Source organism: Oryctolagus cuniculus, chromosome 2 (genome assembly GCF_964237555.1).
Source record: "Oryctolagus cuniculus chromosome 2, mOryCun1.1, whole genome shotgun sequence".
Classification (NCBI taxonomy): domain Eukaryota; kingdom Metazoa; phylum Chordata; class Mammalia; order Lagomorpha; family Leporidae; genus Oryctolagus; species Oryctolagus cuniculus.
This window is the reverse complement of record NC_091433.1, coordinates 112,010,591-112,026,352: the sequence shown is the minus strand read 5'-3', so window position 1 is coordinate 112,026,352 and position 15,762 is coordinate 112,010,591. Positions and strand designations below refer to the sequence as shown.

General features: G+C 44.5%; 1 protein-coding gene across 2 annotated transcripts in view; it reads left to right on the top strand.

The window, feature by feature from the left end:
- BUB1 (BUB1 mitotic checkpoint serine/threonine kinase) overlaps positions 1–15,762 on the top strand; it is a 51,350-nt gene that overhangs the window by 23,389 nt on the left and 12,199 nt on the right. For both annotated transcript variants that reach the window (XM_051836320.2, XM_051836327.2), the window contains 9 exons: positions 579–811; positions 1,509–1,567; positions 3,409–3,537; positions 3,626–3,736; positions 4,505–4,604; positions 5,451–5,532; positions 7,920–8,094; positions 10,724–10,808; positions 14,304–14,542. In XM_051836320.2, coding sequence (XP_051692280.1) covers positions 579–811; positions 1,509–1,567; positions 3,409–3,537; positions 3,626–3,736; positions 4,505–4,604; positions 5,451–5,532; positions 7,920–8,094; positions 10,724–10,808; positions 14,304–14,542 — 1,213 coding nt within the window. The remainder of the gene's footprint in view (positions 1–578; positions 812–1,508; positions 1,568–3,408; positions 3,538–3,625; positions 3,737–4,504; positions 4,605–5,450; positions 5,533–7,919; positions 8,095–10,723; positions 10,809–14,303; positions 14,543–15,762) is intronic.

Here is a 15,762-nt window from a genome sequence, read left to right as displayed (position 1 = left end):
CAATCCCAGGCCTTGCAGTGTGGATTGAGGGTGTCCCAAGTGACAGTTTAACCTGCTATACCACAAACCCCAGTCCGTGGCTTTTCACCTTGTAGCATTCAAGTGTTCATCGCAGTGTAAATATGTGTGAGTAGAAAGATTTTAAATGAAAAGTATATTCTCTTTCTTATTGTGAGCCATATTTTTATAGCAGATAATATTTACATTGCCTATGCCTCATAGAGAAAATGCCACCAGGGATATTTTAATGAAGGGACCACCTTCATAAGCATTTGCTAACATAGGTTGTTGATTTTTACCCAAAGTCCAGTGAAGAGAAATGGGATACTTCAGCAATACCGGTACACGTGTGTAGGCTGAGTATTTTTCCGTGGTTAGAAGTATGAGCTGCCAGTTGTATCTGGTTAGAAGCATCTGTCACATAGAGTGGTCTCTTTTGTTGTTGGCTGCCCGTTTCAGAATGCTGAAAAGGTGAGGGGATCTATCTACCAAGGACAGATGCTATGCTTTGTCTCATTCCTGCTTAGTAATGTTTCGGACTTCATGGTGTTGTTTCTGTCTACTTGCTTGCCTGACAGGTTAACTCAGCACATGTGAGGCCAGCTGTAGGCTCCCAGCAGGAACCCACAGCTCCATGTCTTCCAGCCATCCATCAGCAAACCTCAAGGCACGCGGGTGAGAAACCCAGAGAGGCACTTGCTGCTGTTCCTCTTGTGGCAAATGGTACTACTGCGGCTTTGGTGCCTCCCGCCGTCGGCCAGACCATCGCACCTGCTGGTCCTTTGCCAGCCCAGCCAGCGACAGACTCCAGGTACGCTGGAGGTGGTCCTCAAGGTGATCACAATGTGAATGGCATAGATCTACAGTATGTAAAAGATGAGTGGCTCCTGCTTTTAAAAATGACTTTTAGCTGGGTATGTTGTTGAAAAACCAAGTCATCAAAACATTGGCCCCAAATCTTTCAAGCTTACTTATTCCATGCCTCTGTCTGAGTATTTGTTTTACCTTCATACTTTCCTCTTGAATTGGAAAGTTTCCATACCCTGAACCTTAGTGTTCTCTTTGTAACCAAAGAGCATAAAGCAGTTGAATTGCAGTTGCCTTTGCTTCCTGGTTTTGGTGGGATGTCACTGTCCATGCATCTCACATTCCCTTGTGTCTTCCTGCTGGAGCAGCTTGGGATTGATATCCACAGCTCCGTGTGCTGGGCTGAAGCCATTGTCCCCTCTTACCACATACAGGGATGGTTACTGTGGTGGTAAGATATAGAATCACTGTTGTCACACAAACATATAGTGCCTGGCATTTGTTTGTAAGAGTGCTTTTCCTCAAAACAAAATGACTGTTTCATCTAGTTACACTGTAGAGCTAACCAGTTGCATCTGTATGTTAGCAGTCTTGTAATCACTGACTTAATTCTCTTACTATTGTCTCTTGAAAATTAGTCAAGGATTCTTAACACATCCAGCGTATATTCTTTAGTGTGTCTCAAGAGGTTTCTCTTGCAGGTATATAAGTCAAAATATTCATGAATTCAAGCCGCAGAGCAGAGCAGAGACAAGAGAAGGTAATGCTTCATGGGTATGGATTTGCCAAGACGCGTCTGGGTGTCTCAGAGGTCTGTTTTGTGGTTGTGGTTTAGGTAGCCTTCAGATCTTAATAAATCTAAAAAGTGTTAGTGTCCCTGGGCTTGGAGTATAGGAGTTATTTAAACTTGGGCCATTTTAATTTTCTAGTCACATTTTGTTAGTTTAGAGTCCTTTCAAAACTTAATTTGTGGGGGAAAAAAACCTTTAATTAAATTTCTTAGAAAAAAATAGAGTCACCTTTAGTATGTTAGATAGGAAAAATGATTCAGTGTTTAATTAGGAGTATTGTACTACTATTTGCTGCTATTTAGTGAAAGCATTTGTGTAAGAGACACAGGGCCAGATGTCTGACCAAGCAGTCACAGTGCTAGTCCACAGTGCATGCCCATATCAGATTGGCAGGGTTCTGCACCCAGCTCTGACTCCTGATTACAGCATCCTGCCAATGCAAGCCCTGGGAGACAGCGGTGATGGCTCAAGTAATTGGATTCCTGCCACCCACTTGGGAGACCTGGATTGAGCTCCCAGTTCCCAGCTTCTGCTTAGTTCAGGCCATTGTGGTCATTTGAAGAGTGAGCCAGTAGGTAGGAACACATACTCTCTGTCTCTCAAGTAGATAAATATTTAAAAAAAAAAAAAAAAAAAAAAAAGACACACAGAGTGGGTCTTCACTTGTTTCCTCCTGAGTATCTGAGGTATCCCTTCCGCTGACATGCCAGTGGGGAGCAGGGCTGTTCCAAACAGGAGAGTCATTCATTGAACCCAGGCTCACTGAGCCCTTGCTGGCTTCCAGTACTGTTGTTGGGAGCTAGGAGTGTGACCATGAGCTAAAAGGATGAAAACCCTCACCCAAGTGAAGAGAGAAGGAAATTTTGCACTGGGCTGTGGGGTTGAGCTGTGAGAGAGGGTGCTCTTTGGGCAAAGACCTGAAGGAAGGTGCTGCCCACACAGCTAGCCTGGGGAGTCTGTCTGAGGCAGAGGGTGCAGCGAGTGCTGAGCCCTTGGGCAGGAATATCCACAGAGTGTTCAAAGCATGACAGAGAAGCCAGCGTAGTCAGGGAAGCAGGAGGAAGAGGAAGGTGAGTGAACCTGAGCAGACGGGCCCAGGCTGCGCATGGCCTTGTGCCCTGTTGTCTGTGTCCATGCGAGTGAGATGGAAAGCTGGTCTTAGATTTACAGTGTTTCCAGGAACAGGTAGTCCTTGGGGTACAATGGAGCAAATGGGAAACTTGGGACAAAGCTGCTGATTTTGTATGATCTCAGACCAAACACGTACTCTCTGAGCCTTTGCTTTCTTTTCTGTAAAAGAATGATTCTTGCCTTCCTTATCTGTGGGACTGTTCTATAAATATAGACATGAAATATATGAAAGCACTAATAATGGAAGTCATAAAAAAGATAGATTTATTTATTTGAAAGGCAGAGAGACAAAAATAGAGATCTTCTATCCACTGGTTCACTCCACAAATGAGTACAGTGGCCAGCCTGGGCCAAGCTAAAGCCAGGAGCCTAGAACTCCATCCCAGTCTCCTATGTCAGTGGCAGGGGTCCAAGGACTTGGGCCATCTTCTGTTGCTTTCCCAGGCACATTAGCAGGGAACTGGATCAGAAGCTGAGCATCCAGGATTCCAACTGGTGCTCATATGGAATGCTTATGTCACGGCTATTTAACCTGCTGTGCCACAACACCAGCCCCAGTGGAAGTCTTAAATGATAGCTATAGATGATGGTAAGCTGGTGTAATTGTAATAGATTACTTAGATTGTGTGCCTTCTGGCTTGTGTACTGACACTATATTGTGTGGCCTTTCCTTTCCTAGGGTGTGAAGCACACAAGGTTGCTAACACAGGTTCTTTTCACACAACTCCAAACACATCCCTGGGAATGGCTCAAGCAACGCCATCCAAAGTGCAGCCTTCTCCCACTGTGCACACGAAAGAAGCATTAGGTAAAGCATTTTGTTGAGTGTGTAGCATGTGAGAAGTTACTGGAAGTCTTTTGCAACCTTTTTACAGGTATTCTTTCTGTTCTTTAAGGTTTCATCATGAATATGTTTCAGGCTCCTACTCTTCCTGACATCTCTGATGACAAAGATGAATGGCCATCTCTAGATCAAAATGAAGATGCATTTGAAGCCCAGTTTCAAAGTAATAATTTATGTTGAAGCTACCATGTATATGACGTTGTGAATGATTGCCACAGGAAACATCAAGCTTTGTAAACGATGTAGCCCTTCCCTTGACTAGCTTGTCACACAAGAGCAGTGGAATGAAATGAAAATATGACAGTGTTTGAGGAGGTGTTCTGTGTGTGAGTGCTAAAGAAGGACATGGTCCCTGTGGGCGGGAGTGGGCAGGAAGGGCCGAGTACCCAAGGGGTGACTTGAGACCACCCAGCAGACAAGTGGCCAGGATGAAGTGCTGGAAGCCAGCAGCTGGCCCTCATGTATCTAGAGTCAAGATTCATGCTGTAAGCCATGAACATAATAATAAACATAAGTAGGAATTGATTAGATTCAGGAGCAAAAATATATGTAAATCTAGAAGGTTAATTCGTGAAATGAAAAGCCAGACACTTAGCTCTTCCATATAGGAAATGGAGAACACAAGCAACAAGAGCCTCTTTTTTGTGAGTCAGGTGACACTAGCAGTGTCTTGGAGATTGATGGACCACCGTGCTTTAAATGTGGCAGGAACTCTGGGGCTTGAGTGCCAGACTCTCTGACCATTGGGTCATTTCATCTCACTGCACAGTGACTTGTTGTATCTTCTAGTGTTTAAAAAACTGGTATCAGTTCTTTTCCATAAGCCATTATTTCTTTTTCTTTTTTTGTAGTTGAGGTTTAAAGTAAAAGATAGTGAGGGTTTTTTCCTAACATAATAATGAAATGATTTTTTTTTTCTATTCTGTTGCAGAAAATGCAGGATCTTCTGGGGCTTGGGGAGTCAATAATATTATCTCTACACTGACTTCTACTTTTCCTGTGTTTGAAGATGGAAACAAAGAAAACTACGGGTAAAGAAACATCTGGTTAAAATCACATCAGGAGAGATGCATGTGTCCCCGTGTCTTGGGGCCTGCAGAGGCGCCTCCAGCACTGAAGGTGGTGGTAGGCGGAGTATGCACTGTGGATCAGATGGTCTGGGTTCCATTGCCAGCTCTGCCACTGTGGAGCCTTTTGTCCATGTGATTGGGAGCACATTGCTCGAGTTCTTCAGGTCTGTGGTGCTGGCAGGAATCCAAGAGAGCGAGCAGTCTCCCACAGCAAAAGCAAAAGGAAACTAGCAGGACATAAGTTATAAGAGAAATGAGGGATTCTGTAGATTGGAACTTGTATTAGACATGAATGAATTCGCCAGTACAGGTGTCCATGTTTATGTTTGCAGGATTGATGAGCAGAAAAGCCATTGGTGTATGTTGGGTAATGCAGAGAGAATCTGTGGTCGAGTGCAGGGACATTCCATTAGAGAGCCATATCTGGAGGGCAAATCCATGAATTCTCTTAGTCATGTAAACCATGGAAAAAGAGATGGCAGAGTGAGTTACAGATAGCATAATCCGGAAGAAATTCCTACTGAGGTAGAAAAGAGAAAGGCATGGTCAGCTCTCAGAAATAAAACATGTGGCATCCTTGGTCTTTAATGGATGACACTGTTTCAGAAATTTCTGTGTTTTCTGTAAGTCTGCTTTAACAAGTTAATTCATTTAGCATTCAGTTTTGCTAGACTGCTACAAAAGCAAGCACTGTCTATGTTAATATTAACTCATTAAATAGGACTAAGTGGAGTGCTTTTATAGTACTCAAGTGATAGCATTTACATCCTTAAGCTACTGTTCATAACTTTGCATATCTTTTCTTAGATTGCCACAGCCTAAAAATAAGCCCACGGGGACCAGAACCTTTGGAGAACGCTCTGTCAGCAAATTTCCTTCAGAACCAAATGTAAGCAATCTCTACTCCATCTGTTAAGTGGGTCTAACAACCTTTCCTCTTCCTTGTACTCATTGATGATGCCAATGAAATGATATGGCCCATGTAAAACTGTACCGGAAGATGCAATGTTATATGAAAAATGGGCTTCTCCTAGGACACTATTCAGCAGTTGGTATTCCTGGTATGTGCCAGACCCTGTGAAAGGTATGGAAAATAGAAACAAGTTTGCTGTGGTCCTTGCCCACAGAGATTCTTTGTAGATAGGAGGAAGCTCCTGGGATATATATTTTTCTTAGATCTACGAAGTAAGGCCCACAGCGGACTATTAGGGAGAAAACCCAGCAAATCTGAATTAAACTGAGATGCATTATCAGTATACTGCAGCAGGCAAGCTCTCCCTGTTCCGTGGCCCACCATGACTTCCGTTCCAGCAGCCATGTGTCCTGCCCATATTCACTTCTATCCCATCGCTGAGTACTTGCCCATGGTGCATTTTCCTCACCATCTTCCCAGCCTGGCAGGCCTCTGGCTGTGACGGACCAGAGAATGATGCTGTGCTGTCATCACTCGTCACCCTGCTGAGAAGCTGTGCTGAACTTTTGATTCCACAGCACAGTGGATTCATCTGAATATAATTATTGTCCAGCTCTAATCCTTCTAAAGAATTGTTTAATCTTCTTAAAAACTTCCCACATAAGAGACTAGATTTGAAATATTTTAGCATTACTTTGGAAATGCATTTTACTAAACTGTTCAATTATGTGTGCTTTTTCTATTGTATATGCTTGGATTGGAAAAAACACTATTTTCTATACATCCTGGCCCTAAACTTAAGCCAGTGCTTTAGCCTGCACTGCCTGAAGAAACAGCCAGCATTTTTGCCTCCAGTGTTGGAAGAGATGGGGTGGAATTTATGAAGACAATGAAGTACATACACAAACCACATGTGCTGGATAACTGAAGGGGTTTGTCCAGCGTAATCCTGACTCTGCAGTTTCTGTCTTTTTTCATGTAGACTGTAAAACTTGAACCTTTGTTTCGTTGGAGAAATATCTGACTCTAGGACTGGGGCAGCAAAAATGTAAGATGAGCTTGGGCCATCTTGTAATGCCAGGAAGTAAGGAAGTGTCCTACAAAAGGGAGAGGCCGGCCTATCCGAGAAACCCCAGAGCCAGCCTGAAGGAGCCAATGGTCTACAGCAGTTTGAATAAGAAAAATAAGTATAATAAAGTAGTATTGGATTATAACTCAAAAATAAAGTCAATATCCATACTGACATAAATAAATGGGGAAGGAAGGAAAATCTTCATGGAAGATTTCCTTGTGATGTGGAAGGGATGAGTGGCAGTGGAAAATCACCGTTAGTCTCTCCCCTTTTCTGTAGCTCTTTCAAATAAATAAATCTTTAAGACAAAGAAAATCACCATTAGAACCCCACAGTAATAATTGCTACAGGCAAGATCCATAGGTAAATACTAACATTAATGACTAAGGCCTTAAGAAACAGGGTATTTATTTGCAAGTGCTTCATCCAGTATCTCAATGAAATTACTTAACTAAGTACTGTGGTGGTTTAATGTTTATCCACAGATTTTTTCATGTTCTTCCTTGTGGGGTATGGAAGTTTAACTCCCTTTGTTTTGAATATGTGCTAGACTTGGGGACTTGCTTCTAACAGAGAAGGGAAAAGGGAAAAAGAGCTCACGGTGGGGAAACCTAGTAGCTACCATGTAACCAAGTGATTGGGTTAGCCTCGCCGGCAGTAAGTCGTGTTGGCAGCATGTGGCCTCTCACGTGGTCAGAAGGGCCCTTTACCCCCAGATGTTGTTCCCTCGTCTAATCATGAGAAAATGCCACAGGAGCTCCAAGGAGAGCGACATTCTACACAGTTCCTGACCAGCATTCAAAAGTGTCAGTGCAAGAAAGACCCATAGATGGCCACAGATGTGAGGAGACTAAGTAACGTGAGAACCTAGAACAGAAAAGGAAGATAGAGGTAAAATAGTGAAGTACAAATAAAGTCTATGGTCACAACAATTGTTTAATTTTTACAAATATACCAAGTTGAATAAGAGGGTACTGAATAGTAGAGGAAGCTCAACATGGGAAACTACTGTCTTTGTAACTCTTCTATAAACCTACTCTTTTTTGGGATTTAAAAAAATAATGTAAAAGTTGAAAACAAAAATGTGACCTTGTGATGCTGACTCCACAGGGGGGTGTAAGAGATGAGCTATTCCAGTTCTAGGGAAAAGAACAGACCCTCAGTGTGTGTTAGCAGAGGCTTACATCCCTTTCTTCCTGATTCTGCATATTTTTTAATCAAATGTGTGAATGTGTTAAATTTCATGGACTAAGCAAGGAGATTGCTGCACTTTTCCATTTATCTGTTGTAGGAAGTGCCTCATGCCGAGGAGTTTTTGGATGACTCAACCGTGTGGGGTACTCGCTGCAACAAAACCCTGGCACCCAGTCCCCAGAGCATCGGGGACTTCACGTCTGCTGCCCAGCTCGCATCCACACCCTTCCACAAGCTCCCCGCAGACTCCGTGCACATTCTAGAAGATAAGGGTGTGTATTACACTGCTTGAGTGTCTTACCTAATGCCAAATTCAGTTCGTTTAGTGTGATAGCTTTCTTGAAAATTCTAAATGGGAAACTTGAAAAAAATCATAAAGAAAAAACTTAAAATTCATTCATTGCATTATCACCTGTATGATGTTTTTTCTTTGGCATACTGTCTTCATAAAGTCTTAATTGTCTAGGCAGTACAAGGGAAGGCCTGTAGAAGCATTTGCAAGTATGCAAAGTCCAACTCATTTGTATAGGTATATTTATTTTGCTTTATAACAAATAAAAGGGCTGCAGAAGACATGGAATTATTTGAGTAACAAATAATTGAATAAATGAGTAACAAACAACCCATTTTAGACCTTAATAAGTGTCTACAAATTTTATTTTAGACATGTAGCCAATTACTATATTCGTAAAATCGTATTTTCAATTTTTTAAGTGATTTGCTTAAAGGTAGTAATGATGAAACTCAGAAATAATCCTATTTTCACTCCATTCCAAGTGTGACCCCCCCCCCCCCCCCGCGCAATCTAATAGATCTTTATAGTTCTGGGTTGAATCCTAATTTACGTATGACTTTGCCATCTCACAGACTAATATGGGCCATATTTTAACCATTCTGACAACTATTGATTTACCAATCATCTGTATCATTGCTGGGGCTGGCATTTGACCTGCCGGTTAAGACACCTGCATCCCACATCAGATTACCTGGAGTCAATACCTGGCTTTGGCTTCTGACTCCAGCTTCCTGCTAATCCGACCCTGGGAGGTAACAGTGACGGTTGGACTTCTGCCACCCATGTGGGAGACCTGGACTGAGTTTCTGACCCCTCAGGGATTGTGGGCATTTGAGAAGTAGAGCAGCAGTAGGGAGCTCCCTTGGTCTATTTCTCTGTCTCTGCCTCTTAAGTAAATTTTTAAAAAAAATTTTTTAAAGATTTATTTATTTGAAAGTCAGAGTTACACAGAGAGAGAAGAGGCAGAGAGAGAGAGGTCTTCCATCTGCTGGTTTACTCCCCAGTTGGCCACAGTGGCCGGAGCTGCACCAATCTGAAGCCAGGAGCCAGGAGCTTCTTCCTGGTCTCCCACATGGGTGCAGGAGCCCAAGGGCTTGGGCCATCTCCTACTGCTTTCCCAGGCCACAGCAGAGAGCTGGATCGGAAGTGGAGCAGCCAGGTCTCAAACCGGAACCCATATGGGATTGCTAGCGCTTCACGCCAGGGCATTAACCACTGCACCACGCACCAGCTCCTAAAAAATCTTATTTAAAAGAAAATCAACAGCTATATACCTCCTGGAACTTTTTTTTTTTTTTTTTTTTTTTTTAAGAGTTACACAGAGAGAGAAGGAGAGGCAGAGAGAGAGAGAGGTCTTCCATCTGCTGGTTCACTCCACAGTTGGCCACAAAGGCTGGAGCTGCTCTGATCCGAAGCCAGGAGCTTCTTCCAGGTCTCCCACATGGGTGCGGGGGCCTAAGGACTTGGGCCATCTCTGCTTCCCCAGGCCATAGCAGAGAGCTGGATCGGAAGTGGAACAGCCGGGACTCAAACCGCACCCATATGGGATGCCGGCACTGTAGGCAATGGCTTTACCTGCTACACCACAGTGCTGGCCCCGGGACATTTTTAAAGTAGGAGTTATTTACCAAAACAATGAAATAACTTCCAGAGAATTTCACTTCACTAGATGGAAGAGAATCTTAGTGGAATTATGAACCCGTAGCCCTGAAAGTTTTTGACTATGGAGTAAGAATTTTTTCTTAGAGTACTAACCCAGTACGATAGATTTCTTTAGGAGTGTTTAGCTAAGACTTAGACAATTACAAAATGTAAAGTAAGCCTGGCACTTCAATAAAGTGGAAAGGTTTTGTGTGGTTTTTTTTTTGGTTTTTTGTTGTTTGTTCAGGAAATCTAATCAGTTGAGAGTGTTTCAAAAAGTCAACATTAGCTAATCCTGGAGTATTTGCTACTTTGATTCTATAAACAGAAGCTAGTGTTCTAACACTAGCAAGTATTAACACCTGTTCAGTGAGGGAATATGACAAAATTTAATCTGTAATATTGCCTTCATATAGTATTAGCATCACTTGGTGGTTTATATTTCTGTCTTGTGATTTTTATTTTTAAGAGAGCAATGATAAGTTTTGCCAAGTGGTTTTCTGACTTAACGACAGTCATTTTAATCAACTAAATGCTGATTCACTAAAATGTGTTCAACTGAAAGGCACAGAAATCTCTGCCCTCTACAAGCATTGCAGCCTTGTACACTCTGTGTCCTTGTCGTGGGGTTCTTCCTGCCCTCTGAGCCGTTAAGCCCCATGGGCTGGTCATTCTGCCCACAGAACCTGCTACCTTCTGGACACTTTTTTCCTGAAGGATTGTTATGCTCAGGTATAGTAAAGTAGGTTTTCTTAAGGGATCTGCCTGCTCCCTTCACCCACACTCATATTTTGAATCTACAGCATATTTTGCCATGCAGCACTAGATTGAAATTACAGTGAAAATCAGTGTTAAAAAGAATCTCAGGCTTTGTAACCAAATCACATTTGTGTGTGTGTGTGTGTGTGTGTACACATGCACATGTACATGTCACGAGTCTGTCTCTTATTTTCTGTATCTTTCAGAAAATGTTGCAACAGGGTACACCCATGCTCCTTTGGCTGCTTGTAAAGAAAACATGGTGGAGCCCTCAAAAGACAGAAAGTCCAGGTATTGGGGGGTCTCTTATTCTGTTTCCATTGCAGCTTTGCTTTTCCCTATGTAACGTCACTTAATTTCACCCTTAAAGACTAGTGCCTTTGTATCAGCTGGCAGCTCTCAGTCTGCAGGAGCTCTTTGAATGTAGGTGCGATGGTGGGCCGATGCCCTTGACACATCAGGGCAGAGAGGGAAACACTGGGGCAGCAGATCCCTGCGGAACATTCTCTGCAACGGATTTCCACTCATCTTGCAAGCGGCACTGCAGATCCTCGGCAGCCCCAAACCCCAACAAAAACTATTGCAGGACTGAGCACACACGACTGCTTCTTCATAGCCCATTAGATATGGTAGGCATGTGCTTTTCCCTCTTCTAAACGAGGAGCCCAAGTCTCAGAGGGCAGACTACTGATTCAGTCATTTAACTCCTAACTTTCAGAGCTGGAATTTGAACTCCTAATGCTCTAATTTCAGAGCCCTGGTTCTCACCACTCTGCTGTCCTGCCTCTTGTTACCAACAACCTCTCATTCATCTAAGACCCCGGAAAATAAATTTGATCGGATGAAAGACAAAAATAGAATGTGTCTGAGAAGATAATGCAGAAACTAGCTCACTAATGATAAAGGGAATGCTGATTAAACAGATTTTTTTTTTGTCTTTTAATTGAAAATTGTATTCAATGGGCACAGTGCGTGCTGCCACCAGGAATCTTCCTAAGCCCCACCAGACTTTTCATTCACAAGACTATCCTAAGCTGTGCTTGCAATAATTTACAAATCTATAGAACAGAAATCACGGTTGCTGGCACGGCACATGCTGTCCAAGGAACTGTAGTCTTTACGCCCTTGGGACAGCTCACGTGCAAGGAAATAGGCCTCACACAGGACCAGGGGCTGGAGCTCCCCAGCTTAGAAGCCTTATCTCCATGGGGGTTAACAGCTCTTACAGCAACTCCACTGATGGAGCTTTCAGGTCCCCTCCAGGGACAGGACCATTACAAGAGTCATCATACCCAAGGAAGCCTGAAGCTGTGAGTCCCTACCAGATCCACACAGTTCAGATTCAGTTCACCAATGATTGTTATTTTTACCATAAGCAACAAAAACAGTGCCAGGGCCAGCGCCATGGCTCACTTGGTTAATCCTCCACCTGCGGCCCCGGCATCCCATATAGGCGCTGGGTTCTGGTCCCGGTTGCTCCTCTTCCAGTCCTGCTCTCTGCTGTGACCTGGGAGGGCAGTGGAGGATGGCCCAAGTGCTTGGGCCCTGCACCCACATGGGAGACCAGGAAGAAGCACCTGGCTCCTGGCTTCGGATCGGCGCAGAGCCGGCCATACCAGCCATTTGTGGGGTGAACCAACGGAAGGAAGACTTTTCTCTCTGTCTCTCTCTCACTGTCTGTAACTCTACCTCTCAAATAAAAAAAAAAAAAAAAAAGTGCCAGTTGACCTTTGCAGATTTCCAGGGGAGACTTAGAATTTCAGCTGAACGGATTCTCATGGAGAAGGATAAAGGATTTGTTAGCCTTTTATGCGTCTACTAGTAACAGATACTCATGTTACTAGTAGCAGTGTACTAGCAGTGTGTATGAATACCCCTAATAGCTGTTTCATTCTGATACAAAGCATTAGAAATATTTCCCATATGTAAAAACCGTGGAACATGCTAGTGTGTATGCAGCCAGTAGAATCCACCGTGGGAGTATGCAGAAGCCTGGCAGCTCCTTTGCTGCGTGGTTGAGGTCAGCATTGCCAGTGAGTCACGGTGATTGCATGCAGTGAGAGGGGTGCACCTGCCATGCTGTCCTTCCCACACTCCAGTAATCCCAGCCTAGCCATGAGGGAAAAGTCACAGAAACCCAATGCCTGACTAGTGCTCTTCAAAACTCTCAAGGTCTTGGGAAACTAGGAACAACTGAGAAACTCACAGATGAGAGAGGAGGAAGGAGACAAGAGACTAATACAGCACAGTGTCCACGATGCTCCCAGAGCAGGACAGCGATGGGAAAGCTGGTGGGTCCCAGTGAAGTCTGGAGTTCAGTTAGTATTGCACATGCTGCTTTGTTTTCACAAGGACAACACTGTCAAAGGAGATGATGACATTCGGGAACTTTGGGTGGGGAGTATAAAGGAATTGCAATATTATATTAAGTCTAAAAATATTCTAAAGTAAGAATTTCATTTTTTAAAAATTACAGAAAAATAACAAAATATCAGTGTATGCAATTACATGTATAAATGTATTTATATGAAAATATGTATTTTAAAGATTTATTTATTTTGCTTGGAAGCCAGAGTTAACACAGTGAAAGAAGGAGAGGCTGAGAGAGAGAGAGGTCATCCGCTGGTTCACTCCCCAGTTGACCGCAATGGCCGGAACTGTGCTGATCCAAAGCCAGGAGCCAGGAGTAGGAATTTCTTCCTGGTCTCCCATGCCAGTGCAGGGCCCAAGCACTTAGGCCATCTTCTACCGCTTTCCCAGGCCATAGCAGAGAGCTGGATAGGAAGTGGAGCAGCTGGGACTCGAACTGGCACCCAGATGGGATGCCAGCACTGCAGGCAGCGGCTTTACCTGCTACACCACAGCGCCAGTCCCAAATATTTATTTTTTTAATTCATTTATTTGAAAGGTAGAATTAGAAGGAGAGAGTGAAATCTTCTATCTTCTGGTTCACTCCCCAAGTGACTGCAATTGCCAGGGCTGAGCCAGGCCCAAACCAGGAGCCAGGTCTTCATCCAGATCTCCCATGTAGGTGTCAGGGGCCCGGACAACACTTGGGCCGTCTTCTGCTTTTCCCAGGCCATTATCAGGGAGCTGAATCAGAAGTGGAGTAGCTGGGATATGAACTGGCACCTGTGTGGAATGCCAGTGTTTTAGATGGCTGCAAGCCCCAGAAATACATAATAGTGAACGTAGGCCTGAGAGGTGTGTGTATGTGGAGATAGACACACAATGGACTCCTTATTCTGTGTTCTGTAAAGTCAGTCAAACACTGGATCAGTGAACTCTGAACCACTGCTCTTAGGGGGAACACAAGGCTCGTCCTGTGAGCCTCTGGTCACGGCACCTTATTTAATGTTTGTTGCTGACTCATTAACGTTGAATTTGTGGCCAAAAGACCATAACTTGTGCAGAATAAAGCTTATCTAATACGTGTATTTTCTCCATAGCATGCATCACAGCCTTTCCACTGAGGAATAGTGCATAGTCCTTCAGGACTACGCTTGGGGGTATTTTAAATAGTGAAATCAACAAAAAGCTCACACAGGCAAAAGCCGTGGCACTAAGTGTGCCACAGAAGGATGTTGTTGATGGTGAAAGAGTTGAAGCAAGGAGGCAAGCCGTCACCCTCCGTGCAGCTGGGCGTGCGCATGCTGGGTGGCTGCCTCGTCCCCACTCACCATGTCTGCAAATGACGGCACACTCCCACGAGTGTTGATCAGAGCATCCTCGGAGGTCTAATTGTATGATGCTTTTGTTTCTGCTCTGTCCCTTTCACACATCCAGTCCGATTCAAGAGACAAGCCCAGCACAAGCACTCCCCACCGACGTCTCTTCAGCATCCTTACACCGTCGGAGCCAGCCTGCAGCAGGCGGTGCACTTGTCCGCGAGGCCCAGTGGGGCCTGGAGGCGTGTAAGCTCACAGACGCAGCCTGTGCCCCTGCGGAGGGCCCCCCAGATGCCATCGCTGGGCTCCAAGCAGAAGAGATGCAGATGTGTCCTCTTGGGACTGCCAGTGCTCCAAGTATGCACCGATGTTTGGTCTTAGGATGATTGCATGAGGAAAGGCTGCTCAGTGAAAGGAGCTGAAAGAGGGGGACCTTGAATACCGTAGGGTAGCACAGTCACTGACTTGCGTAAGTGCGTTACAGTGCAGTCTGACAGGAAGGTGCCTGAAGGACAGCTCGACCTACTGTAATCTTAGAAGGTATCAAAAGAACTACTGTTGGAAGAAGGAATTTGGACCTTGAGGGTCTGTGTTGTGCCAGACATTTAATTTCCACATTTTTCTCAATTTATAGAAAAGTCTGCTGAGGCTCAAGGTTAAGCAGGCAACCCTTCCTCCCTGCCTTGTTCCACAGAGCCAGTCTTATGCATTGCTTGAGAGTACACTTTGGGAGTGGACGTTGTGCAGTGGGTTAAGCTGCCACTTGGGATACCTGCACCCTGAGCATCTGCTTTGAGCCCTACTTACTCTGCCCTTGAGATCCAGCTTCCTGGTAATGTGCCAGGGAGGCAGCGGGTGGTGGCCCAGGTACTTGACTGATACCTGGAAGGAGCTCCAGGCTCCTGGCTTCAGCGTGAACCAGCTGATGAAAGAGATCTTTCTGTTACTCTGCCTTTCAAACAAAAACATGTGTAAAAAAGATTCAGGAGACAGATTGTCAAGATTCTTATCCCGGCTCACTCAGCCTGGTAGTCCCATGATCTTGACCAGGGTTACTTCAGCCTTCCATTCCCCTCTTTCCTTCTCTATGAAATGGAGGGGGTGCGAGTGCCTACCTTGGAGGCTTGTTGCAAGAACCAAGTGAGGTGATCAGTGTCCAGTGCTCGGAACAGTACTCTGCATGTGCTCAGCACTAAGTGGTGACTGCCGGGTCTTTCCTGACTGCCACTAGCAGGACTTTTAATACTACCCCACAGTGGAGAGGAACTCTTTCTTCCCTTTAGAAATTATTTCCCTTTTGTGGACCCAAAATACATCCTATACATTCAAAATTGCATGTCGGTCAAGAAGTGTTTTGTGGGTGTGAGTAGAAGGACAATAGAAGAGTATCCATCTGAGCATGCCAGAATAATGTCCAGAGAAGCCCTCAGGACAGGTGGGCACTGTGCTGTAGCATCAGGATCTGGCAGTTCAGGCAGGTGGGGCAAGCTGTGACCGCCGTGATTCCCTTTGCCACAGGTGAATGTTGGTCTAAATTTATAAAGCTGAACTGGGCTGGCCTGGCACAGGGAGTCAGG